This window comes from Carassius carassius, chromosome 12, assembly GCF_963082965.1.
Source record: "Carassius carassius chromosome 12, fCarCar2.1, whole genome shotgun sequence".
Lineage (NCBI taxonomy): Eukaryota > Metazoa > Chordata > Actinopteri > Cypriniformes > Cyprinidae > Carassius > Carassius carassius.
The window spans coordinates 20,344,108-20,371,023 of NC_081766.1; the positions used below are offsets into that span (position 1 = coordinate 20,344,108).

Below are 26,916 nucleotides of genomic sequence, written 5' to 3' on the forward strand. Positions count from 1 at the left end.
CACATCCTGGGAACTAACCCACAATTTGGACCTAACAACAACCTAGTCCCGGATTTTGAAACGGGAACAAGCCTTGTACGATCAAAAGCCAGGACCAATGCCATAAAAGGTTGTGTGTCAAAGTGATGTCCAACTCTTTTATATCAATGTTCACGATGAAAAAATATGGGAAAACTGAAATGAAGCAGAGATCAGGGAGCTCCTAACTGCCAGCGCTAAAGCTGAGATGGTTCGCCAGTTAAGTGGAACAGTACGCATCACATTACGTCACATTGTAATGTCTTTACGAGATCTTTATGGGATGTGTGTGAATGAACACACAGATTGCGGAAAATCACTGGCAGTGTGAATGAACCAAAATTAAACAATCGCGGGACAAATCACGGGCCACATTATCCACGTATTTGAAATAGGCTCAAGATTAGAGAAGCATTCTTCAGTAAAATGATGGGAACAAAAAAAAATATCGGGCTTGTACTGCTGTGGTACAGTGAAAAAATACAAAAAAAATATTTTTAACTAGAGGTCGACCGATAGTGGCTTTTACCGATACCGATGGCAAGGTTGGACCACACTGGCCAATATCAATTAATCATCCGATGGGTAAAATGGATACTGAACTAAAACTAAAAAAGTACTTTGCTATTAAAAAACAAACAAACAAAAAAACAGTAACCATACTTTGTGTATCGGGGATCTCACAGGCTCCAAGTGACAACATTCTAAGAAAATTCTTAGAAATTTGGGCGTTTCCTCTTAAAATTACCGTATTTTTCGGACTATAAGTCGCATCAGTCCAAAAATACGTCATGATGAGGAAAAAAGCATATATAAGTCGCACTGGACTATAAGTCGAATTTATTTAGAACCAAGAGAAAACATTACCGTCTACAGCCGCGAGAGGGCGCTCTATGTTCTCAGTGGTAGACTACAGGAGCACTGAGCAGCATAGAGCGCCCTCTCGTGGCTGTAGACGGTAATGTTTTCTATTGGTTCCGGTCTCTTAGTTCATTTCTCTTGGTTCATGTCAAATTAATTTTGATAAATAAGTCGCACCTGACTAAGTCGCAGGACCAGCCAAACTATGAAAAAATACGGTAAAGAAAAGATCCTAGTAATTCAGAAAACATCTTAACCCTTAAAAGAGCTCTTAATGTCCAAATTTGTTAGGAGTACGACAAGTACTTTTAAGAGTCTTAAAAGCTTGTTTAGAAGTGGAGAAAATCAACAAAACGTGAAGAGGGAGAAGAAATTCATTGCACACAATGCATGACAGTGAGTTAATAAGACACTTCACATTAGATCGTGCAGTGATCATGTTTGACCGTGATCATGTGATCAATGATCCTGACCGATATTGTATAGTCATGCTAACATCACCAACACAGTTTAAAAATGCCATAGCACCAGAAATGAATAATCACTACATTAACTACGACAATGTTAACACTGTCAGTGTTTTCTTACAGGTGTGAGACTTGAAATGGCCCTTTCAAACAACAGCTTACAGTAGTGTCTCGAATACTGTCTGTATGATCGTAAGCCCGTATATGCACTCTCATTCTTCTCTGCATGTCACACATGACACTGCATTTGAGTCACACACAGAACACAAAACTGATGGAAACCGCTACAGTGGAGAGCAGTGTCTGGATCTAAAAACTTCAGATGACGCACATAGCTCATTTCTCCGTAGCTGTAGAGTGAAACCACACATGAGAGGCTCTCGCACTGTACTAGATGTCCAGTTCATACAGCGCATGCTTTTTGAGAACGTGGTTGTAAGTCCTGAAAATGTGAGTTTGGTTATAGAATGTGGTTGTCTCCTCTGTTATCTGCTGTTGTGTGAACGTGAGTGTACATTAACATATTTGGAAACTGGAAAAATGTATTTGATTACATGTTATTTATTCCTGTGACCTTAAAGCTGAAGTTTTAGCAGCAGTTTCCTCCAGTTTTCAGTATCACACGATCCTTTAGAAATGTGAAATAATGTTTTCAATGTTAGATCACTCTAATCTTCATGATGGCAGTACTAACGTGCAGTCAACAGTAATGAAGTACCTCACTTTCATACAAAAAATAAAAATAAAATCTGTTATCACACGTCTTGATAGGTGTGCATACAGTAGCTGTTGTCATGTTTGTCTCCGAGTTCTTTTCTTATCTTGCTGTCGGCCTTCTCTCGAGCGCACAAAGCAGCATCTGCATCTCAGCCAAAGCGCAACCTCGTACACTGCTCATTATCTCTAACCACATGGGCATGCACAGTCACAGAACAAGAGTGCTGTTGGATGTATCAGTGTCACTCATTTCATGTGCACTTTGAAGAGGTGCAAAATTCTTATCCTTTCGATGTGGAGGAAGCTGAGCTCATGACATTGTGGTCTCTGTCTATATGTTTGTCACCCACAGAAAACCAAGAATGCTCGCAGCACGTGGTCAACGAGCGACTTGAGGAGCTGGCACGTGTATTGAAGACCGTCATTGGCAAGCACCAGGCACTGAACTCATCAGAAATTCTAGGTGCTGCAGGCACTGTCATCGCCAAAGTCAAAGGTGAGCATCCTCCTTCAACTCCACCCCTGTTCAGAACCAACAGCTTAGAATTAATCTTGTCTGTTTCATTGTCTGTGTATGTATTCACACAAAACATTCATAGAACTGCAGCACAGACATGTCAATTTGACAAATGAACATTTAAAAGAAGAAAAACTTTGCATGTTGCATTAATCTTTTAAAAATGAGATCATGCTTAATGTGGCTTAATGGATTAAGACAGTGCTGAAAATTCATTTTAGCTCTTGTTTTAATCTTAGATCATCTTAGATGTTATATAATGTGAAGCCATGTTTTTGTATGGATGGCAGACTTCTTATTCACGTGCTAAGAAAAAAAATCTTTCAAGAAAGAAAAAATGTTTAGATTATCAATATAAAGACATTACTGCATGGTTATGTAATATATAAATGTGTAAATCAGTTCATTTTGCGATCCAGATAGCAGCTGCAGAAGAGGAAATGGATGTTTTTTGTGCTATATGGACATAGTGAAATTGTTTTTATGTTTTATTGGTTATCCACATAATTTCTAGCGGTTTTCAACTGTATGTTTTGGCATCATTGATTTGGCCACTAGAGTATCATCATTTGCCACTAGATGGCCAGAGACCCCACTGAGCTCCCATGCATCCTTTAAAGTCTCTTTATTGTTTCTGTCAAAGGTAAGTCTGAAGAGTTTAACAGAGGGAAATAATGTGTTTGTCTTTTTTTTGACATGCCTGAGGCCTTCATCTTTTTTTTTTTTACCTTTTGAATGAGGAAGTTAAGAAGAAAGGCCAGAAAGGCCTCAAGTTACCTGTATGACTGACATTCCAGAGTGTGCTTCCCATTCACGCTTGCATTTTAAAAACCCAACATCAATGTCATCCACCTGTCTTTCTCCTGATGGAAAACTTCAGGAAATCAGATGCCCATATCCTCCCCTACCCCCAATTACGCTCAGTCCGTGTGTTCTTCCATCTTTAAAAATAAATAAATAAATAAGAAAAAAACGCTGCATAGTTTTGCTGAAGAATCACTCGGGGGGGCGGGGCAAAAATAAAAGTGTCAAGTGTCTCAAGTTATTGAAATTCTTTCTTCCCCCGCCCTTGTCTAGAGTGAGTCAGTGACTCGCTGTATTTTTATCTTTGCTTCTAATCTAAGGAGACTCTGTTATCTCAGGTATTTCATCCTATCTTATGACGCATTCCACCTGATAAAGTGATTCCTTTATGCATTACTTTGCCACAAGTATATGGTAAGAATCTTAGATATTTTTAGAAAAAAACCCATATTGACAGATTTGTAAAAAATCTTTCCAATGATGCATAAAATGCTTTTGAGGGATTTTCTTTGAGAGAACTGCTTTTCTGAATGTAGCCATGTCCGTATTTGAGCTGTGAAGAGGGCAGAATCATTGTTGTGGAACTGCAGGATGTCCTGAGGAAGAAGTCAGCGTTCCTTTGCAGGGGCCACTGAGCCGCCCGCCTGCATTCAGAAGCAGACAGGCATGCACCAGGAGCCACGCACATCTCACGCTCTCGTCTACAGTGCCATCCCCTCTGCTCACTTGGTAGCTGTGAGTATGAATGGCGGTTGAGGGGGGCGATTCCCACCTCTGCTGACAGTCACTGCATTTTGCATGACATCCAAGCAAAAAAAGCGCCCATGCGGAACGGGAAACTACAGATGATATTGCTTTTTTTATGGCTTTGTCAGTTTTTCTTGTATGTGAGGAAAAAGTGGAAGTCGAGCTCCATTGAATCATTGTGAACTAGGCTGTGCCCTTAGTTCCTGAAGTTCTGGGCTTGTTTTGCCTGTCGTTAATCTATGCCTTACCATATCGAACCTGGATATGACTGCAAGTGGAAGTTAAAGGAGTTGGTAAGTTTGGTGAAAGTTGTTTGAACGACTGCTGAATGTTTTGCGAGTTCGAGCTTTGTCAGTGTTTCCTGTAAAGGAAAGGCTCAGCTACCAGACAGGAAGCTCTTGGTAAATGCAAGTTTCGTAGCCTCTCTGAGACGTTACTTCTTGTCTATCACATATCAGATTTTTTAAATTAAGATTTAATATCAATTTTATGTTAATTTACCTTCTGTCAGCTCGAAACATGGGAAATTGTGCATCAAAACGTGCTTTCTGTCATCCGGCCTCTTTTTGAAACAATGAAAACAGTTTATGAAGAAAGCCGTCTGTTGATTTATTTACATGCTAACAATACAGCATTTGTTTTGTGCTCTAGGGAAGCACGGCCAAAGCAGCATTAGATGCTAATAAAGAAAGAATTTGTGAAGGTTCCTTTTCTTTGTGCACCACATTGTTCAGAATGAGTCTGAATTTACAGCATACTAAAATGACTCTCATATGGAATGAATGTATTCTATATTATCAGAGTGTTGTAGCTACTATTCAGTGCCCAACAGCTGTGGTGGTCCACTGTTGTGGGATTCATAATTCCACAGTAAAATCTAGGTCTACACCCCTGGTGTTTGTCATCATTTGTTGAGAATTGTAATTTTGGTGCAGACTGCCATTTGGCTACACTTCTCATGTGGTTCATCACTTCCCACAGGCGTGAACGTCAAGGAAATCAATAAACAAAACAAAGACACAATATTTGGTGAGATACACACATCAATCGATACTTTGGCGTTCACCTTTGGCAATGTGTGAGTACCATAGCTCTCTATTCTGTAGTCATATGTATATTCTGAATGCTCTGTGTAGTTACTTTCAGTTTCATTTAAGATGTACTTGTGTCACTTAAATGAATCGTTCACCCAAAAATGAAAATTCAGTTACTCATCCTCATGCTGTTCCAAACCCATAAGACATTCTCAAAACATAAATCCAAGAGATTTCAGTCCACGCAACCACAACTTTGACAGTTCAAAAGTTCATAAAGACATGATAATCCAAATAAATCCAAGTGGTTTAAAGAGTCCACCAAAGAGACTTGATGATCGCTTAATTTGTGATTTGAAGATAAACAAAAGTCAAGCAGGTTAGGAATGATGTGAGGGTGAATAAATGATGACGGAATTTTCATTTTTGGGTGAACTAGCCCTTAATACCGCTCCATTCATGATTTTAAAATGAGCTATCTGTAAAGAAAAATAACACCATAATATTATAACCTTCGTATGTTTGTTCAAGTTATGTTATGTGCAATGACTTGTATTTGTTTTCCACTTCAGAGTGTCTGACTTCCTTATGGAAGATGTGGACAGTGGCTCCAGGTTGGGGTACACCCAAGCCAGAAGAAGTCGTGTAAGTAATCACCTACATTGCCTTCAAAGGTCCTTGAAAAAATGAGCTAAAAAAAGTCATTATATACTCACCTTATGTTGTTCTTAAACCATGTGCTATTTTTTTAGTGGAATACAAAGCGATCATTTTGCTCTTCACGCAGCTCTTTTTATACAACAACAGTTCATAGTGCTTACGTCTGCCAATACAAAGCACCGTTAAATGTCTTCCATGCCTTCTGGAGCCATACAATAGCTTTATGTGAAAAGCAGACTGAAATTTAAGCCAGTATTCTCTGTTTATAAAGAACAGTATCACATGGATTCAGAAAGCTTGTAATACTCTTCCATTTAAAAGTTTGGGGTCTGTAAATGTTTTGAATATTTTTGACTAGAGTCTTATGCTCACCAAGGCTGCATTTATTTTAAAATGTCATTTATTCCTGTGGTTGAATGCTTTTTGCTGATTGACAGATGCGGTTACTATGAACTGTCATTTGGGAAAAAAAGATGTTTGAAGCTTCTACAGAATTCTTTTGTGTTCCACAGAAAAATAACTAACATATTTTTAAAACAAGTTTGAGTAAATAATGACATTTCATTTTTTGGTTAACCATGCCTTTAAGATTAGAGTTTTGCTTTGAAAATAAAGACACCAGGCTGGCCCCTATGATTTAAAGAGCAAGGTTTTTCAAGCTTTGATTGATTGAGACATTGAGAGACGAGATAAAAGAGGAGCACCTTTTCATCCCTCACCTCTGTAATCAAACTTCTCATCCTGTGTGAAACGACTTTCTCTTTTTCTCCTCTAGTCTTTTGAAAACCTCTCTGAAGTTTCAGGAGGCTGCAATCTAAATGATCTGGCAGGTAAATGGATTTCCTTTCCTTCTCCTTTTTGTCTTTCATCCTTCTAGCACGTTTTCATCACAACGCCAGCACGCTCTTGTCACTGAGGTGTTGAAGAGAATCTCATCACATGGTTTATGTGCCTTAGAGCAACAGTAATGCAAACTTCAACAAAGTTTTCTAGTTAAACAAACCACACATGAAAGGTGTTGTTCTATCAGAGAGACAGATGAGCTGCTCTGACATAGGTCATAATCAGCAAGAGAACTCTACACACTTGTGTTGTTTTTCATATAGTCTAGCTTGTTTGCCAAATGGTTGACATTCTTTGGGTTTTTTTGATCGTTTGTATGAGGAATGGGAACCACATGTGGCTTTTTGGGCGGGGTGCTTGGATTCAGCGCAGCGGAGTTGTGTATCAGTGCATTTGGCAAAGGTTAAGGTTTTACGAGAAGATCTGATTTTACGAGATGTACATACATCTGATGCTACCACAGATTAGTGTCATTTTTAGAAAGACTTTAGAATAGACTCTTTTTCTTTTAAGTCAATGGGATGGGTATATGTTTATTCCTCTTGAAAGCAAGTTTGCGCCCAGTTTAAGTGCTGTCGCTGCCTTTAATAAAGCTGACTTGTAAAATTTGCCTTGTAACTTTTGGCCTATAAACCCTGTAAGGCGGTAATATTTAAAAGTAGATTTTAAATGACAGTTGTAGAGAGTGGAGAGACTGAGGTTAAGGAAATATAAATGTATTCAAATGGTACCGCTGTGCATTTTCAGATGTTTTTTTTTTTTTGTTTTTGGTTTTTAACAATGTGTGAATTTATTAGTGTTTGTGTATCATTTTTTGGGGAAGTGTGTGTTCATATGCAGTGTTCTGGGTTTATAGATCCCGCTCTGTCCCCAGAGCTGTCCACCGTGGGGCAGGTGGACCTCCTTCTGCTGAAGAATGACAGTGGAGTAGAGTCGGCTTTGCTCTACGCCAAGGCCTGGTCCAAATACACTAAAGACATGTTGGCCTGGGTAGAGAAACGCCTCAGCCTGGGTCAGTCCATTCGTAAAGCCTGATCTTTTGTTTTGCGTCTTCATTGTTGAACTTTAGTGTTTCATATGGTTTCTCTGTATTTTACAGACATGGAATGTGCCAGAAGCTTTGCCAAGATGGCAGAATCGGCAAAGGCAGTGGCAAGCCAGCAGGTGATGGTCTTTTGTTTTGATTAGATGTGATGTTTAATTTTTGGAAAGAATTTTGAAAGAAATTAATACTTTCATTTGACAAGATGATAAAATGAATAAAATTTGATAGTAAAGACATTTATAATGTATTTCTATTTCAAATAAATACTGTGATTTCTTTCAAAAATACATTCAAAAATCTTACTGAATGTCTGTGTATTTGAGTTTTGGCCTTTAAGTGACATTATTTTGTAACTGTGTTTCTAAAGGACTTCATGCCTTTCCGGGATATTTATGTCTCTGCCTTTAAAAATGAGATTGAGTACAATCAGGTTCTGCTCCAAACAGCTGCAGCTCTACAAACCAACAAATTTATACAGGTATGATCAGTTAAATCTGCTATACTTTTCTTCTTCTACAACTAATGAATCATTTACAAAATTCCAATAATTCCAACAGCCACTGCTGGCCCGCAAGAACGATCTGGACAAGCAGAGGAAAGAGATAAAGGAACAATGGCAAAGAGAGCTAAAGAAAATGGTGCATATGATTATTTGATTATTTCATCACTAACATTCCTTTAGAACCGCAAGCGCTTAATAACCCATATGTTTTCAGAGCGAGGCCGAGAGTGCTTTGAAGAAGGCTCGGCTGCTGAAGGTGCAGAAGAAGGAGGAGTACGAGAAGGCACGCATCTCCACCAGCCGCACTGAGGAGGAGCAGCCAACAGCTGGAGGCAGGACTCTGGAGAAGAGACGGAGGGTGGAGGAAGAGGCCCTACAGAAGGTACTGCAGAAACTGCACTATAAAGAATTCTAAAACTTCAAATTCAACTCCAAGATGATTACAGACTGCACCAACACACACACCCTTATGTTTATTGACCTTGTTTATTGGGCTTCAAAGTGGTGATGAGACACACACTTTGGCTTAAAACAGGCAAGGCAAATCACTATGCTTTTGTTCTGTTTGACTGATGGTCTGTTTTTGTGGTGATTCTAGGCAGAGGAAGCGCAGGAGCAGTATAAAGCATGTGTGGCCGATCTAGAGGCGAAGAAGGTCAGCCTGTCAAACGCAAAGAGTGAGATCCTCGCTCAGATTCGAGAGCTGGTCTTCCAATGTGACCTGACCCTCAAATCGGTCTGTATCCATGTCACAACAACACTACAATACAGTCTAAATGTTTGGGATCTGTACGATTATTGAATGGAATCAAAAACACATAAAAATATTGAAATATTAATTAAAATGTAATTTATTACTGCAGTGACGAAGCTGAATTCATTACGTCAGTCTTCAGTGTCACACGATCCTGCAGAAATCATTCTAATATTCTGAACATTTCTTATGATCAATGTTGAAAATGCTTGTGCTGCTAAATATTTTTCGGAAACCATGAAATATATAGAACACTCAACAGAACAGCCCTTATTTAAATTAGAAAAATTTGGTAACATTTTAAATAACTTTACCGTCACTTTTGATCATAATTGCTAAAGTATTCATTTCTTACTGAACTTTTGACATTCTCCATGAAAATAAATACCATTATTGTGTACTGACTGTCCTCACAAACTCTTATAGGTGACAGTGAACTGGTTCCAGATGCAGCAGACTCAGACCCAACCTCTGTCAGTCAACTACCAAACTCTAAGTGAACAGGCCAAAAAGTATGAGCCGGGCCAGCACTACTCTGAGTTTGTGTGCAGCCTGCCTAAAGAGCGTGTGTGGCTGGAGTCTCTGTCTCAGGACTTTACCACTTCCTCAAAAACGGGGTAAGTCCACACTCAAGTTTCCGCGCGGGTCAGAAAGAGGCTGCATTGTTTGCATCTTCCTCAGGAAGAATGATGAACGAAACAACAGTCGGTCATAGCATGTTGTTTATTCAGGAGTTCTGCTCTACATAATCGCTGCCCCGTGTAAACTCTGCTTTTCAGCTTGACCTCGGGATCACACCCACGTACAAACATACTGGCCAGTGCTATCACCTTAGTTTACAGTGCATTCAAATCTCACACGTTCATGTTGAGTAACCCATTTCACAATCACCAGAGATTTTGCACAGCCTGTTTTGCCTGCGGTATTATAATAAAGCATGTTTTAACAAGTGTCATTCCTTTCCAGAATGTCCCTTCATAAGAGGTCTCAGAGCAGCACCCGCTCATCCCATGGGAACCTGTCACAGAGCTCTGTTACTTCGGCAGATAATCACAGTGCAGATGAGGTTGAGGGTGCCATACAACCCAATTCCAAGATCGCTGAGAGACGATCCAATAGCAGTTTAGACATGCAAGGTAAGAGATGTTGTATCTTAGGGTGCGTTCACACTTGTAGTTCGGTTCTCTTGGTTTGTTTGGTTCTGGATCAAAAAAGAAAACAATACATTTGGTCCTGGTCTGCTTAGCGTTCACACTGGCATTTTTGATGGTGAAACTTAAGGCATAGTGATGCATTCACAACCTGATTGGTCGAGTTGAATCACTGAACACCCCAAACAAAAATTATGTTTAACTTTAAATGGCGTTGCTCAGACCGATCGGTGTATGACATCAAAGTACCCATTCACCGATCGGTCTGCTCAGCGCCGCTTTAAGTCGAACACACCTAATGCCGTCTGCATGCTGCGTGTACCACCTACGAACTCCTTTTGTTTTGGATACAACGCTCGTTCCACGTCGTCAAATCATGTTGCATAGCATTGCATCCTGTCATTACTTCCTGTTTTTCGTTCATATAGAAGTATTTTGTCCATGTTGCATTCATATTTCATTCAAACCGCACCAGAGTTTGTTTGAAACCGTACCAATACCCATCTTTTTAGCGCTCTCTTTCCGCTTGTTTGGTGCGCACCAGGGTTCAGATGGAAGTGTTCATGCTTACTCAAATGAACCGCACTTAAAGGACAATCGCACCGGAGTTTAAAAACGGTTGGCGCGCCCGGGCGCATGGTCTAAACATGTTGTCCCTATTCTCTTAATGAGTAATGGGTGTTTTTTGGGGCGTAACGTGCAATAAACCAATCAGAGTCTTATCTTCCATTCCCTTTAAGAGCCATTTGCGCTCGTGCCATGACGGATTTTAATAAGCAAATAAAGTAAATAACAAAGAAAAAACATTGCATATTTTCAGCTCCTTAAAAACAGCAATGCGCCTGAACACACCTCTTTTTCAGACCAGCACATCAATGGGCGCAAAAATGAGCGCAAATGCATTTGCTAATTAAATGGCGTGGCGCTGGAAGGGAAAATGCGAACAGCGCCGGACTGAAACTAGCAAACACACTTGTGCTGCGCCTTGCGTCGCATCGCGCCGGGTGTATGATAGGGCCCTTAGTCACCAAGGAACTAGCCCGACTACAAAAACGTTGCACAGGGCCTGAATTTCATTTTGAAAAATGGGGGGAATTCCCCATTTAGGTAGCTCTTATGGTGGGGATTTTTTTTAATTTGAGGGGGAATTAAGTTTTTTTTTTTTTCTTTTTTTTTTGACGTTTAAATGTTTCCACACAAAGTATATTTATAATATATGATAAGTGCAAACCAGTTGTTTGTGTATAATGATGTTCCTACTTTGCATGCTGTGTTAAGGAATTATATGTATAGTTTCATGTGTCTAAGTGATTCAAGAAATACAATTATAATGGCCTTAAATGATCCTACAAATAATGGAAGCACTGGCATTCAAGTGTGTATGTTTCTACAATTGTTTTTTTTTTTTTCTTGTTTTCTTGTTTTCTTTTTTATTATATGGACCTAAGGGTATTTATATTGTGAGGAAGATACTCAAAAAGAACTTAGATTTCAAACTCTGAATTGAATTTATTTTAACTAAAAAAGACAAGTAAACAGTCAGTATTAAAATAAGATTAGATAAATATACAATACAATACAATAACAAAGTACAACTAAAAATAACTGTGCTCTAACTGTGCTTTTTCAGGTAGGAATAACAGTAATAAACAGTCATTTGGCCATTTAGGTGCAATAAGGCACAACACAACTGCATTCTGTAGTCGCCCGCTCTCAGATGTGGCTCTATGTGCGTGAGCTCACAGCAAGGGGTCTCACAGAGAACATGCAAAGACTGAATTGAGCACTTGAATGTTTAAAATTGTAAGACTCAAAAGCATGTGCAAATGATACATTCCGTCATCTGTGCCGTGCATCATTCACACTGAAATATTTGCGAGAATTTCCCACCTTATAAGTGCGAAAACTGCAGGAATGAGTAGAAATGTAAACAATAATATCTGTTTGTTAAGCAGATTTCCTTTTACTTCCATTGTTTGGACAAACAGACAGTCCTGCCTTTAACTCGCTGTAACTCACGTTGAGCCAAAGTTGCTATGTCAGGCTGCTCATGCAGATAGAACAAGCCTTTGGGTGACGTCAGCCTACTCAACCTGCATTTGTTAGACTCTAAAACTCATTTTATTTTCTTAGCACTTAAACAAGATCCTGAGAGGTTTGGCACTATTAGGCACATATGTCTGGCAAGCTTCAGCATCCTGAACAGCTTATTAGTTTTATAGCTTTCCCCAGCGTTGGCCGTCCACAGCTTGGACAAAAGTCAGGATTTAGTCCCAAACCCAGATCGCCCTCAGCTTCCAAAAAGCCCCTGTGCTGTGACATCATCAGCCTGTTGGATTGCAGTCTGAGCTCATATTTAATGCAGCATCTAGGCTAGATGACTAAACTACGAATCAAGCACATAAGCAAAATTCTCCTGTTTTTAGAGATGAGAACTCCGAACTGAATGAAACATGCAGACAGACGGATTCTCCCAAACACACAGGATTTGCTTCCACAGTTTTAGGAATAAAGGGTAATTCTGTGGTTAATTCTGTGTGTTGTAGTGTTAAGTACGCAGGGCTCCCAGCGGGCCTGGAGCTTAGGCAGTGCCAGTGGAGGGGGCATGTGCAGTGACTCAGAAAGTGCTGGAGGAAGCAGTGAGTCTCGCTCAGTGGACTCCCCCACGGCTAGTCCAGGTACTTTTTTCTGATGTCAACACATTATGGCTTACAATGCGTTTCACAATATGGGACATGTGTTATATTTTAAAAAAAGCATTTCTTATAAATCACAAGTACATCTGAAAACTGTTCATTTTATCAGTGTTTATTATTTTTTTTATTCTAGATTATTTCCTATGTATTTTTATATTATTCATTACCGGTAATTTTACCTTGTTCTTGACAAACATAGCCTTCTGTACTGCTGCATTTAATTTATTTTACTTTATTTTCCTTGACAACATTATCAAAAATATAAAACTATATTTTTCATTCAACAATTTAATAATAATAATAATAATAAAAATCATATATTAACACAAAAAAAGCTAGATATTGTGACATTTATTCTATTGTGACAGAATTTAACAGAATGGGCAAAGCAACAATGTTCACAACAGCAATGACAAGGCAGGAATGAAACATGTATGTGATCAACAACTTTTAGGACATGAGAATGTCAGCACTGGCCTAATCAGGCAAGTGACAGTTTTGCCAGATGTCCTTAGATGTTTTACTCTGGCCAGTTGCGTCAGCCATTGTTATTGTCAAGTGCAACGTATTTAATCCGAAAAAAAAGTTCCTTTACAAATATTGCTAGTTTAGGCACTTTTGTAAGTTTCCCTTATAAAGTGTTTGACCTAGTTCTCCGTGGACAGGATGGAGAAGTGCTCTGCATGATGGAAGTATCTCATGTGTGTTTATGTGTGTGTTTCGTGTTACAGGGGATTTCAAACGCAGGCTTCCCAGAACGCCCTCAACTGGTACCATGTCTTCTGCAGATGACCTGGATGAGAGGGAACCACCTTCCCCATTAGATAATGGTTGGTAGTACAAACTGAACAGAGTGATTGTGTGTGTCTGTGCTCATAGATGTGTGGTGACACCACAGGTTTGTGTTTATTACGCAAGTTCTGAGTTGCTTGCTCACATATTTTTGCTTTCAGTGCAGCTGCGCAGTTTGGCTTGCTGTTGACATTGGCAAAATTTCACAGTTAACAGTTCCTGTTTCCACCAAGTGTTACATTTCAGTAATAATTGCTCAATGTAAACAACCGTTAAATATAAGGAAACACACTTGAGGAACTGGAGAGAAGGTCACGCTTCCTCAATAGTACTAAAAGAATAATTAATTAAATAGGAATGCAAGCCAGAGTCATGAAAGTTCTTTCAGCTCCTATCCCAACTCACATGTAAGACTCTTGATGATCCTTTGGCCACACCAGAACTTTGTTAGTGGGCGAGCACAGTGTTTTTAGCTATTGAAACACACGTCTTGTCTTGTCTCAGGCCTTGCTGAGATGGTGATTGAAGTGGCCAGTTCTCCCGGCCCTTTCCGTAATGCTCAGATGTCAAAAGCAGCACAAACTCACAAGTTGCGGAAACTGCGAGCGCCTTCCAAATGCAGAGAGTGTGACAGTCTGGTGGTGTTTCACGGGGCTGAATGTGAGGAGGTACCGTCATCATCATCTACACCCACATTGATTCTGTTCACATTGTTCACTAGAGCCGGTTGTCATTGCTTTATTTTATTTTTTTTAATATAGTGCTCTTTGGCCTGTCATAAGAAATGCCTGGAGACTCTTGCCATTCAGTGTGGACATAAGAAGCTCCAGGGCAGACTGCACCTGTTCGGGATTGAATTCGCCCAAGTAGCTAAGAACAGTCCTGACGGCATCCCTTTTATCATCAGAAAATGCACCTCAGAAATCGAGAGTCGTGCCCTGAACATTAAGGTGAAGAAGAATAAAGATGTGACTGAAAGGAATTTGTTTAATTCAGTGTTTGTGAGTCATTTTGTGAGTGACACCTACTTTCGGTTCATTTCAAGGGCATTTATCGGGTGAATGGGGCGAAGTCTCGTGTGGAAAAGCTGTGCCAGGCCTTTGAGAACGGAAAGGAGTTAGTGGAGCTTTCTGACCTCCACCCACATGACATAAGCAACGTGCTCAAGCTTTACCTGAGACAGGTGTGGCGGGACAAGTAATCCCAGTTTCATCATGTCTGTATGAAACTTGACATAATAGAGTGCAACTGTGTCCGCCCGCTTTCTGGTTTCAGTATTTTTCAAGTAGAATTTTTTTCTTTGCAATAGAGTTATATGCCATGAACCAAAGCAACCAGCTACGAGGTGAATCACAGCATTGAATACTTTGATTTGAAGCAAAAAAACTTATATATTAGACAAAGGTGTGTACTTAACAGCTTTAATATTGGAAACAGCTACAATCCTATGTAGCATTGCCAATGACATAAAACAATGGATAAATATAAAACTATTGATTTTAAAGATGTTGAGGTAACACTTTCAAATAAGGTTCATTAGTTAACATGATCTAAGCATGAACAATACTTTTACAGCATTTACTGATATTAGTAAATTTCAGCGTTTAATAATTCATTATTGAAATCAAAAGTTGTATTTGTTAACATTAGTTATTGCACTGTGAACTAACATGAACAATGTATAACTATATTTTAATTAACTAACATTATCAAAGATTAATAAATACTGTAACAGATGTATTACACACAGTTCATGTTAGTTAATACATTAATGTTAAAAATGACATTGTGAAGTGTTACCGATGTTGATTGTGTATAGAAACAATATATTTGACAATATATTTGCAATGTATTGCAAAATATACAGTATATGCACACTGATGTTTAAGTAGTTTGAAGCACGTGGGAAATGACGCAGTGCTTCATGGGATTAGACAGGCATTAAAGTGTTTAGAAGTGATCCTCTGTTTGGTGAGATTATATATGGAGATTATATCACCAATTAACAAATCTTGTAGCTCATAGTAGGTCTGTCTTTAGGGTTTGATAAGTTAAAAATCAGTTCCTTAAGGAGAAAATGTAAAAGATTTCTCCTGCCAAAACCCAACTATTGCACTGTATAGGGTTCTGTTGCTCTTCACATTTAGAAAAATAAATAAATAATACATTTAGCTGATTTGTCATTGTCTAAAAACAAAAAACTAATTCAATTGTCTTTCAGTTGCCAGAGCCATTGATTCTCTATCGGTATTATAATGATATCATCGGGCTGGTGAAAGAGACTCAGAACATGGGCGAGACTGACTTGACTAAAGAGACATCACCTGGAGAGCAGCCGTGCCTCAGTATTGAGCTCAAAAGAGTCCTCTTCAAAATCAGAGACCTCCTTCGCCAGCTTCCTGCCGCCCACTACAAAACCCTGCAGTTCCTCATCACCCATCTGCTCAGGTAAACAAAAGCCTGTTTTAAAAGCAAAGAAGCAGGAATCCATCATTGGGATCTGTTTTTTTCTTGTTGCCTGATGTCCTTAAATGCATTTAGTGAGAGTGAAATATAATTTATCACTCAGACACTTTACTGTTCATTGTTCTACAGAGTGTCGGAGCAGGCTGAGGAGAACATGATGACCACTAGTAACCTGGGTATCATCTTCGGTCCGACACTCATCAAACCCAGGCAGCTGGAGGCAGAAGTGTCGCTGTCCTCTCTGGTTGACTACCCCCACCAGGCCCGAATGGTGGACCTGCTCATTAGGCACCACCAGATGATCTTTGATGCCCCCCTCAGCCCCGTATCTCCCACCAGTCCGACAGTACCACAGCCAGCGCTCAGCCGTCACTCCAGATCGCTCATGGATATCAAAGAGGTGAGATGGGCCAGAGATCGAAAGCTAGACTTTTAAGGAAATATAAGTTCATGATTTCTGATCTGTTTGTCTTTCATACAGAGTACAAAAGCCTACAAGAGACACTCGTACATAATTACCTCTGCACAGCTGAGGGAGGAAGTGAAGGAGATGAAGACATGGGATGATAAAGTGCAAACACCTGGTCAGTATGATGCTCATCTTTGGTATTAAAGTCAACGTGAAAGAATAGATCATGGTTTTCATCTGAAAGTGAAAGTTTATGCAAGAAAAAAATGATCTTGGAAAAAAAAAAAAAAACCGGAGTAATTTAGATATTTAAATTAAGTTCAAGTAAATGAAGTATTTTTCTCTCCAGCAGGTGAGGGCTCAGATGTCAATGGGGTTGGCTCAGCTCCTGTGGACATGCAGAAGTCCACATCTGTGTTCAGCCGGCCGAGTGCCAGCAGCCGAGGGGTGCAACTACGTCCTCAGCGCTCCAAGCCAGTGTCTCGACCCATCAGCATGCCTGTGGAGAGACTGCTCAACGAGTGCAACAGCTGCAGCACAGAGGAGCGTGAACCCTCGCCGGCTGCCATTCAGGAACCGGCTGAACCGGAGAAGCCTTCAACACCTCGCCTCAGCAGCTACTTCAGGAACCCGTTAATCGACACCCAGACTCTGAGGAAGACCTGGGACAGACAGTACAGGCATTATGATGTGACGCCCAGAACTGCAATGATAGTGGCCAACCTGCCTTCCTCCGGTGTACCAAAAACATCAGAAATTAATGTTGTACCCCAAAGCAGCGCCAATAGAAAAGATGGTCCCAGCATTTCCGGGGGGGCTCCGATATCCTTCCGAGCGCCACGAACACTAAAACCCCCTCCTGGAACGTTCTATAGACCTTCATCAGTAAGCCAAATCAGGTCATTTGACTCCGTTTCAGCAGCAGCAACCACTACCACGGGAGCTGTGTACACAACAGCAATTACCGTATTAAACCCAACAGCGGCCACATCAACAGTTACGACAGTCTCCACAGCAGTACCAACTCCTCCATCCACACCAACAGCATCAGTGACTGTCGCTCTAAAAGCCAAGCAGACTTTTACAGGAGCAGCAGAGGAAGGACTGTCAGAGAGCGACTCGATCAGCCCCGTCACTCTCTCTCCGCCTCAGTCTCCAAGCTCCAGCGCAGAGGAGCTCAGCCCTACGGACTCCAAACCCTTCTATCAGAGACGCAGTCGCAGAATGCAGGAGCTAGAGCAAAGAGAGGCCCGTTTTGTTTAAAAAAAAAAAAAAATCCTGGATGGATTTTATCACGCTTGGTACAGTATCTGTGACACTCAGAAAGTGACTGATTCCTCCACAGGCCTCAAGAGGTCAATATTAATAGTCTAGTAGATCCGTCTACGGCTTTATTTGTATGTATTTGTATGTAAGCAGTCTTTTGCTATACTGTATATATGAAAATTGTTTTAATATTCCTTTGAGAAAGGGCAAACATATTAGGAGAGAGGTGAAACATCTCCATGAAGTTTTCTGGATAGCTGTTTGTTAATGTCTCTTAAAGCTACCGTGTGAGCCAGAAATATCACAGAGGTCCAAAACATTTGTGACATTCGCTTATCCGTAAGTGAGCACTCGTTTCTATTGTTTCTGAACATTCATGCCAAATGTTTCTTATTCTTATTATCTCCATCAATGTGATAAGATGAGGTTTCAAGAGACACTTCTATATCAGTTAATAATCAGCTATATTAATGTTATTAAAGTTAAAAGTTCTGTGTAATAATTGTACAAACTCAACAGGAATGTGTAAAGTATTGTCTGTACATTTATACCAACTTTCTCATTTTGATGCACATGCTAAGCCTAACATGCATTCAGTGCTGTGGCACCGCATCATCACTGGCCTCGCGTGATGTAATACAGTTATTGCTAGCTGTGGTATTTGTTTTTTAGCTTGTCTTTTGGAAACACTCCTGCTTATGCAACAGCGTTTTAGGCTGCGTAAGTGCATCTGTTTCTGTTTGATTTCAGAGTCATATATGCATTTGTTTACATTTTTTACACATAACCTACTGCCATAAAGATATATCTATATCAGCAATTCTTGAAGACATGCAAAATGTTTGCAGATTAAATATTTAGTTAAAACTATTTTCTGCTCTTGTTTTTTCTTTATGTTTTGTCGTTTCGCATTAACAGGTGGATTCGCAAGACAAAATGTGGTTACTAAGCTGTTTGAAGCGCTTGCTAGCATGATGCTAAACAGTGGCTAGGTTTTTTGGTGGTTGCTAGGAGGTTTATTTCTGGGACAATTTCTTTTTATTTGTTATAAAAAATATATATAACAAATAGTGTTATAAATTGGACTAAAACTAAAACTGAAGGTCAATAGTAAAGTAATAGTAATATTAGTATAATATTTTATTAGTTAAAAGGATATAGAAATATTAAACAAACTACAAAATTGAGATGTAAACAAAAATTTAAATGATATTTGAAAATCTAAAAATAAAAGCTTATTTAGAATATTAATAAATAGTATAGAAATTATACTAAAATTACTTCTGCACCGTGATTTCCTTTCCCATTTTTCATTTACCTGGTAAAATTTTTTTTTTATATTTGATTACTAAGTAGTAGTACACCTCTTAAAAAATTTTAAAAATAAAACCGGCACATTTTGAGCCAAACAGTGTGGTAGAATCAAAATATGAAAATTCTGCCATTAATTACTCACCCTCATGTTGTTTCAAACCCATAAGACCTTCGTTCATCTTTGGAACACAAATTAAGATATTTTTTGATGAAATCCGAGAGCTTTCTGAACCTGCAAAGACAGCAATGTAATGTGTGTGCATTGCTCTGCTTGTAAACAAGATGCAGCTCATCTGGGTTCTACATCACAACATGAGCTTTTATTTCTTTGCGCACAAAACGTATTCTTGTAGCTTCATAAAATTAAGGTTGAACTATTGGCCTTGAACATGGTAGTTCCCTTGCTGTCTATGCAGGTTCAGAAAGCTCTCAGACTTATTTTAATTTGTGTTCTGAAGACGATCAGTCTTACAGGTTCGGAACGACGTGAGGATGAAATTACAGAATTTACATTTTTGGGTGAACTATCTCTTTAAAACCTAATAATAATAATAATAAAAAAATTTGAGTAACAAGAGTCCTGCCTTAGCAAGCACTACATTTAACCACCATTAATAATAATGTAATCAGGTGAGCATGTTCAATGCTTCATGTCAGAAGTTATTTCAGGGGGAGGCCACACTTTCTATTCAGTGTCCTGATTGCAGAGGGCGTTCTTGCCTAATGTCCTCTTTCCCTGTGGATCTGTTTGGCTGAAACTGTCCATGACAGGCTCTGTCCCTAATCAGCCACATCACCTGAGCTCCAGCACTGAGCTGCTCAGCTCTGACTCATCCAACAAACACACAACACATGCACAGAATACATCGAATATAACATACAAGCTCTAAATATCCAGAATGCATAATATAACAACATATATCATAAGTATCCCTTAAAACCTTGGATTTTTACATGCACATATAAATAAACAGTGCCAAGTCAGACTGGAGGGCTTTGCTGATGGCAATGTTAACCCTGCAGATTAAAGCAATCAGATTAGTTGAGTCAGTCAGGAGCAGTAAGTTTGGCTGTTGCATTTCTGCGACTATCATGGACTGTAATTATACACATTTCAGTGTGAATGTTAAGGAATTCATATTTTTTCAGCACTGAGGTAAGTATGCCATTTGATTGACTAGATTAGGGAACACTGTTTTCTCTAGAATATGGGCTTGCAGAATACGGCATTTATGAGTATTTTATAAGTACTAATAAACAGTCCATATGTTAGTAGGATGCCGGTATCCTACTAACATATTGACTGTTTATTAGTAATTATAAAGCACATAGTAATGCCTTATTCTGCAAGACCATATTCTAGATCCCTTAACTCTAATACCTAAACATAACTATTACTACAACAACGATCTTACTATAAATAAGCAGCAAATTATGAGTTTATTGGTGGAATATGTAATAGTGAATGTGTTCCCAATTTAAGTAATGGTTCATTTAGTCACTATCATTAAAAAACTTGGGGTCAGCATTATTTTATTTGTTTATAAATTTATTTATTTCAAATAATACTTTTATTCAGCAAATTAATCAAAAGTTACAGTAAAGACATTTCAGTTACTAAGATTTATATTTCATATATAAATATAAGAAAATATAAGACTTACTGTATATTTCAAATAAATGCTATTCTTTTGAACTTTCAATTTCAAAGGATCCTGAAAAATATCATGGTTCCCGAAAAAAAATATCAAGCAGCACAACTGTTTTCAACACTGATAATATTAAATAAATGTCTGGTTTATTAAATAATAAAAGACCGATTTCTGAAGGATCATGTGAGACTGAGGACTGGAGTAATGAGTAATTCAGATTTGCCAATACAGGAATAAATTATATTTTAAAATCTATTAAACAGTTATTTTACATATTACAATGTTGCTGCTTGTACTGTATTTTTGATCAAATAACCATCTCTGGTGAGAATAACAGACTTTCAAAACTCCCCAAAATGAACATTCATGAAGTTGTTGATCTTTGTGGAGAATATGCATGTTATATCTAAAATCATGATTTTTTTTTTTTTTTTTTTTTTTTCATATGTTCATGTAACTATTAAGATAAAGAGTTTGCGCTATATGTCTGTAAGATTAGACATTTGCATCTGAACCTGAACTGAAAGAGCGTTAATCAGTGTTTGTGTTATACTATGGAAAATGAGACATCTGACAGACATAATAACAGCCCTGTCTGTGACTGCTGTGCTGTTTTGGTCTTGCTGTAGCAGTCATTACTGTGGCTCAAAATAGTTCAGTGGTTCAATGCTAAGTGCATATTTGTCCTGTAAAGATTTGTGACACAATTTCACATGACTAACAAACAAAGTCTCCGAGCTACATTTCTCTAAAACAGCTGTTTTCATTAATGCAGACTGGCTGTCTGAAATCTGATTACATAGCCACATGTCTGTTTGCGACTTTTCTTTCGGTTTGATTGTGAGTGAGGTATGTGGTGTGTTGGCAGGTCTGTGGCTGCTTGTTGACCCCTACAAGGGGTTAAGTTGGAGCCATGAACACCAGCAGCCAGATCCGTCTGCTGCTCTGGAAGAACTGGACACTCCGCAAGAGACAAAAGGTACAATTAACCGATTCACTGGGAAACCAAACAATCATCATCACGGGCTGTAGTTTCAAAACTCTCAAAACAGCTTATATTTAAAGCACTCTGTTTATATCATGTGATACAAACCTCCGAAGTTTGGTTCAGAGTGCAGGATTTAGGAAATGAGGTGAATAACATTCATTTATCTCTAAAGTTAATCTTTTAAATCATAATACTTATTTAATAGCATTGTTATAAAAATGTGTGTGTGTGTGTGTGTGTGTTTGTAGAGATCAACATTATTATGTACAGTACAGTATGACAACAGTAGATGTTAATTTATTGTTAAAATTAATAACTAAATATCAAATGGCCATACTGTACATTGTAATGTTGATGCTTATATTCAAACGTTCTTACATTTTCAGTGTTTTCCAATTATTTAGACAAAACAGTATAGTTTTTAATGTTGCTTATTTATCAGTTCTTGGTTATATAATGTGCAAATAAATACCACATTGTCCAAAATGTTAGTTTTGCTATTGTGCATCCCTATTAAATCGTTTAAGATTAATGCATTATAATATAACAAGGGACAACCATTTATTACAGCATTTACCAATCTAGGCCCTTATAAACGGAGACATTTCTGTGTTAATGATTAAAAAGCGGTTTATTTTAACACATTCACTTAATTAACAGAAACTGAAAGTGTTGATAAAATAATAAATCATATAAATTAATACAATAATTATTAAGAAGGGGACAAAAGAATTATGAGTACAGTGTACATCTTGATTTTATTTGTTTCTGGCATTTTAATTTAGGATTAGAATTAGATTGTTGTAGCACATTAATTTGTACAACTTGGAATGTTAAAACTAAGTTAACATTTATAGAAATTCACAGTAAAAAAAAAAGCAGAGTTTACAGTTTACTTTACAGTTTACTTTCATGATAATGTACGCAACTTGAACTTCAGCATTAATTTGCTATAATCCTGCGTTCAGATTTGACATGTTTCTGAACATACCGTTCTCTTGTCACAGATTCGCTTCGTGGTTGAGATTCTGTGGCCTGTGTTTTTATTCATTGGACTTGTTTGGCTGCGAAGAGCCAATCCCCTGTATCGCCAACATGAATGTAAGAATACACAATACAGTAGTTACTTTTGGTTGCACAATTTCACACTCTCAGCCAAATAGTGATAAAGATATTCAGGAAAACAACACAGCTTGAAAGTTCATTAGCATCTGTGTGTAGTGCCTGAGTACTTACTCATCACATCTCTAAATGCAGGTCATTTTCCCAGCAAGGCTATGCCCTCAGCGGGAATCCTGCCTTGGTTTCAAGGAATTTTCTGCAATGCTAATAACCCATGTTTTCGCCATCAAACTCGAGGAGAGTTGCCTGGGGTCGTCTCCAACTACCACAACTCCATGTGAGTCAGATGCTCCTTCGCATCTCACATCTCAAATCTGGAAAATGTTCCTGTCTTGCACATTCCGTGTTGTAGGTGTTCAGAGATAGTCCTCTGACACAATTCAATGCAGAGGAGTAACAACAGCTCGATAACCGGCAGTTGGGGTTGTAAATTTAGTCTTATCCCATTAGATAGATTTTCTATTCATATTTATACCATAAAATGTTGGGAAATGTTTGTTTTTTTAATGGATTAAGTTAGCTCCAATTCAAGTTCCAGTTTATATTTGTACCTCATTTTTTCTATCCTCCTTAGACTGGCACGGTTTTACCAAGATTCACAGGAGCTGCTGTTCAACGACACTGAGTTCCATCAGCTCAGCCGTCTGTGGCATGAAGCCACCATCATGAACAACTTCATGGAGACGCTACGCACCAGTCCTGCGCTGGTGGCAGGTATGTTGGGCAGGGGGAGCGTCGGCCCTCAGAGGAACTGATTCATCACTTTAATGGATCTGAATGATGGATGGAGAGAGTGGGCATTTCCTCTCTTGTACCTCCACTACCCTCATACTTGTTTCCTTTTCCTGCTCTCTCTAATGGGGTGATGACTAGTTCTTAGAGTGAGGATGAACCCAATTCGCTCTTAATATATGGAGTGCATTTTTAGGAAAATGTCCAGTGATGGTGATTTTTCCAAATAGGACACGTTCTGATAATAAGCATATTTTGTTTGTCCTGTCAAATATAGCGAGTTAGCCTTAAAATCAGAGGGCAATGATTTCTCGACAAACAGAAGCTGAATTAATTTCTTTCTACAGTTACAGAACATGAGGTGAAATTTAGTTCAATATCCTGGCTGCTCTTTTTTTATATGTAATATAAACAAAAGTTTGGGGTCAATAAGATTTATTTCTTTATTTATTTTTAGTATTTTTGGAAGTCTCATATACTCAACAAGGCTGCATGTATTTGATCAAAAACACAATAAAAAGAGTAATATTGTAAAATATTAAAAGAACTGTTTTCTGTTGTGATATTTTTTAAATGTAATGTATTCCTGTGATGGCAAAGACATTTTTTTTTCTTTTCACAACCATAAACCAACCACAGTTTACAGTGTCACATGATCCTTCAGAAATGATTCCAGTATGCTGATTTGCTTACCACCCCCCCCCCCCCAATTTTTTTAAACATTTTGTAGTTTAATTTGTGGAAACATTTTTCAGGATTCTTTAATAAATACAAAGTACAACATAAAATATAAAGTTTAAAAGAACTAAACTAAAATAATAGTAAGAATTATTCTTACTGACCACAAACGTTTACATTTACATCTTTAAAATGTCACGTGATAACATTTTTACAAATATTTCTAATGTTGTTAACTAAATTGACAGCCCTGTAGTTCATCTCTGAACACTTTGGTAAGTTGAATCTTTCAGCACTTTCTCCGCACACAACTCCCATGTTGAGACCTTTCAGCACAAGAGTACTGTTGAGCGACAAAGCTTTCCGTGAAGAATTCAGCGATCAAGTGATCCTTTCAAGCACTTTGTCAGCACAGTTTGTCCTCTAAATGAATATATGTCAAAGTCATTATACACGCTGGTCAGCACACTGCTGCAGTGTTAAGAGTTCTTCATTTAAGGAGGAGTGGAATGCATTCTTAGTGGCCATGTATCTAGGGCGCATAAAAAGGAATATTTGTATTTGTTTACTTGCATCACAAGGATTTAGTTTAAGAAAGCATTTTTTATTATTTAAAATGAATCTTTTCTATCGTTTGTGCATAAACTTGACAACCCTGTGACTCACATTTTCTTATATTTTCAATGTAAATATTGAGTTAACATTACTGACAGAGAGTATGATGCAATTTTTTTTTTCAGTATTTTTATGTACTCATACTAAGAGTATGTTGAGTTGTTTAAAATAACTATATATCATATATTTCCCTCTCCGTGTCCTTTCCTTTGTGCCATCAGGTAAAGGAATAAAAGTAGAGCACATTCTGAAGGATGACGAGGGTCTAACTTCATTCCTGCTGCGGGACGCTGGGCTTTCAGAGGCGGTGGTGTATGATCTTACAAATGCACAAGTGCGGGTGGAGCAAGTACGTTCTGGCGAATTTTGCTTTATAGACTACTTCTTTAAAAAAAAAAATAGCTTGCTTCTCTTGTAAGACATTTGTTTTCATAAATGCTTGAAAAAGCTTCCACTGCAAGCAGAATCCTGTCACACAGTCACATCCTAAAATACTCTATGGTGATTTACTAGATGTTTCCAGTGAAATCTAGTCGGTTCATGTGGTGTTAAAAGTCACTAGGAGACCTAGCCTCTCACACAGACTGATTTATAGTGAAGCTCATTGTCTCATTGATTGAAGCACTCTTAAGTGCATGTCAGTGCATTGCGACACACACAATAAGTCATGTATATATTTCAGATATTTCTGAATGACAGTATTTAAAACATTTTCTTCAATACAAATTTAAGTTTGCCTTTGATAAGTCAGGACATGCTGAATGAACTTTGTCAACAATCACCTCTTATGTTTTCAGTTTGCATATGGAGTCCCAGATCTGACTCTGAAAGAGATCGCCTGCAGTCAGGCTCTTCTGGAGCGATTCCTCATCTTCCCCAGCCATGGAGGGCTGTACAGGGTCCACAATGCCATGTGTGCCCTTTCCCAGCAAAGACTGCAGAAGATTGAGGACGTGCTGTATGCCAATATAGACTTCTTCAAGCTCTTACGACTGGTCAGTCATGACGCTTTTTCTTTTCGCTGCTTTGCCCAGTTATACAGATGATTAGAGGATTGAGATGTTATCCAGTTCCAAAATATGACCAAGCGTATTGCTTGAAAAGGCAAATTTGTAAATGAAATGGACTGAAAATGTTGTCTAAAGTCAATGCAATAAATACAACTTTGCAGTGATGACTGAATTTATTTTTATATAATGTACACTACCATTAAAAAGTCTGGGGGTTAGTAAGTAATTTATTTATTTAAAACGTATAACTATCGGCAAGAACCTATTAAATTGATTAAATATAACGGTATATTTGCAATGGTACATACGTATTTCTATTTCAAATCAATGCTGTCCTTTTGAATTTTCTATTAATCAAAGAATCCTAAAAAAAAAAAGAGGTGATAATGGACAGTAATTCACTATCACCAATGTTCTCTATAGTATGCAGTACACAGGAGCGGTATGAATGTCACATGATGTCTCACATGCTCAGAATTATGGAAAAGCTGTTCTAAATGCATCATAAGTGTTCACATTGGAACACTAAACTAGGAATGTGGATCATGAGCCAGACCTACTTTCCTGTTGTTAGATTTTAGAAGGCCTATGAATACCACTGCTGAAACAACACTACTTATCAGCTTTCTCTTTCTAAGTCTCTCTCTCTCTCTCTCTCCATCTCTGTGTGTGTGAGGTTTACCTAGGGTTAGACTGAAGCAGATGGTAGCTTTAGCATGATGACACACTGCTTGGCCTCATTTACTAATGGGATTAAGGTAGACACACCCTCCGGTGATGAGAACTGCTGTGGAAGCAATAGCTGTTCTTTACACAGTTTTTCTCTCTTTCATGATGATGTTTAAAGACAGTCATTATTTTTTTTCTTACTTTTTTACAAATTACCTATAGTAGTGGTATCAGTGGAAAGTCATTTCAGAGGAAGAGCAAGTTATTATATTTTGATGAACATACCAATACCAAGTAACATTTTATACCAATACAATACCAATTAACCATTTTAAATAAAATGGCCTTTTTTTCCAAAGCACAGATATTCAAAACATTCAAATATTC

At 38.3% G+C, this 26,916-nt stretch overlaps 2 protein-coding genes across 5 annotated transcripts in view; both read left to right on the top strand.

Moving 5' to 3' along the window:
- Positions 1 to 18,619, top strand: part of LOC132155076 (rho GTPase-activating protein 29-like) — a 41,749-nt gene extending 23,130 nt beyond the window's left edge. The window contains exons 3-23 of one of the 4 annotated variants that reach the window (XM_059563854.1): positions 2,416 to 2,559; positions 5,113 to 5,209; positions 5,738 to 5,810; positions 6,601 to 6,655; positions 7,525 to 7,680; positions 7,768 to 7,832; positions 8,081 to 8,191; positions 8,271 to 8,351; positions 8,430 to 8,597; positions 8,814 to 8,951; positions 9,396 to 9,586; positions 9,936 to 10,105; positions 12,667 to 12,798; positions 13,548 to 13,646; positions 14,113 to 14,276; positions 14,370 to 14,558; positions 14,654 to 14,791; positions 15,830 to 16,056; positions 16,204 to 16,474; positions 16,556 to 16,658; positions 16,836 to 18,619. In XM_059563854.1, coding sequence (XP_059419837.1) covers positions 2,416 to 2,559; positions 5,113 to 5,209; positions 5,738 to 5,810; positions 6,601 to 6,655; positions 7,525 to 7,680; positions 7,768 to 7,832; positions 8,081 to 8,191; positions 8,271 to 8,351; positions 8,430 to 8,597; positions 8,814 to 8,951; positions 9,396 to 9,586; positions 9,936 to 10,105; positions 12,667 to 12,798; positions 13,548 to 13,646; positions 14,113 to 14,276; positions 14,370 to 14,558; positions 14,654 to 14,791; positions 15,830 to 16,056; positions 16,204 to 16,474; positions 16,556 to 16,658; positions 16,836 to 17,746 — 3,683 coding nt within the window. In that variant the 3' untranslated portion in view covers positions 17,747 to 18,619. Of the gene's footprint in view, positions 1 to 2,415; positions 2,560 to 3,638; positions 4,120 to 4,265; positions 4,425 to 5,112; positions 5,210 to 5,737; positions 5,811 to 6,600; positions 6,656 to 7,524; positions 7,681 to 7,767; positions 7,833 to 8,080; positions 8,192 to 8,270; positions 8,352 to 8,429; positions 8,598 to 8,813; positions 8,952 to 9,395; positions 9,587 to 9,935; positions 10,106 to 12,666; positions 12,799 to 13,547; positions 13,647 to 14,112; positions 14,277 to 14,369; positions 14,559 to 14,653; positions 14,792 to 15,829; positions 16,057 to 16,203; positions 16,475 to 16,555; positions 16,659 to 16,832 lie in introns of those variants that run through there. The other 3 variants (XM_059563853.1, XM_059563856.1, XM_059563855.1) reach the window with 3 other exon arrangements.
- Positions 18,620 to 19,912: 1,293 nt separating this feature from the next.
- LOC132155082 (retinal-specific phospholipid-transporting ATPase ABCA4-like) overlaps positions 19,913 to 26,916 on the top strand; it is a 41,799-nt gene continuing 34,795 nt past the window's right edge. The window contains exons 1-7 of the mRNA XM_059563862.1: positions 19,913 to 20,219; positions 21,584 to 21,694; positions 22,711 to 22,804; positions 22,961 to 23,102; positions 23,400 to 23,539; positions 25,072 to 25,199; positions 25,648 to 25,845. Coding sequence (XP_059419845.1) covers positions 21,629 to 21,694; positions 22,711 to 22,804; positions 22,961 to 23,102; positions 23,400 to 23,539; positions 25,072 to 25,199; positions 25,648 to 25,845 — 768 coding nt within the window. The 5' untranslated portion in view covers positions 19,913 to 20,219; positions 21,584 to 21,628. The remainder of the gene's footprint in view (positions 20,220 to 21,583; positions 21,695 to 22,710; positions 22,805 to 22,960; positions 23,103 to 23,399; positions 23,540 to 25,071; positions 25,200 to 25,647; positions 25,846 to 26,916) is intronic.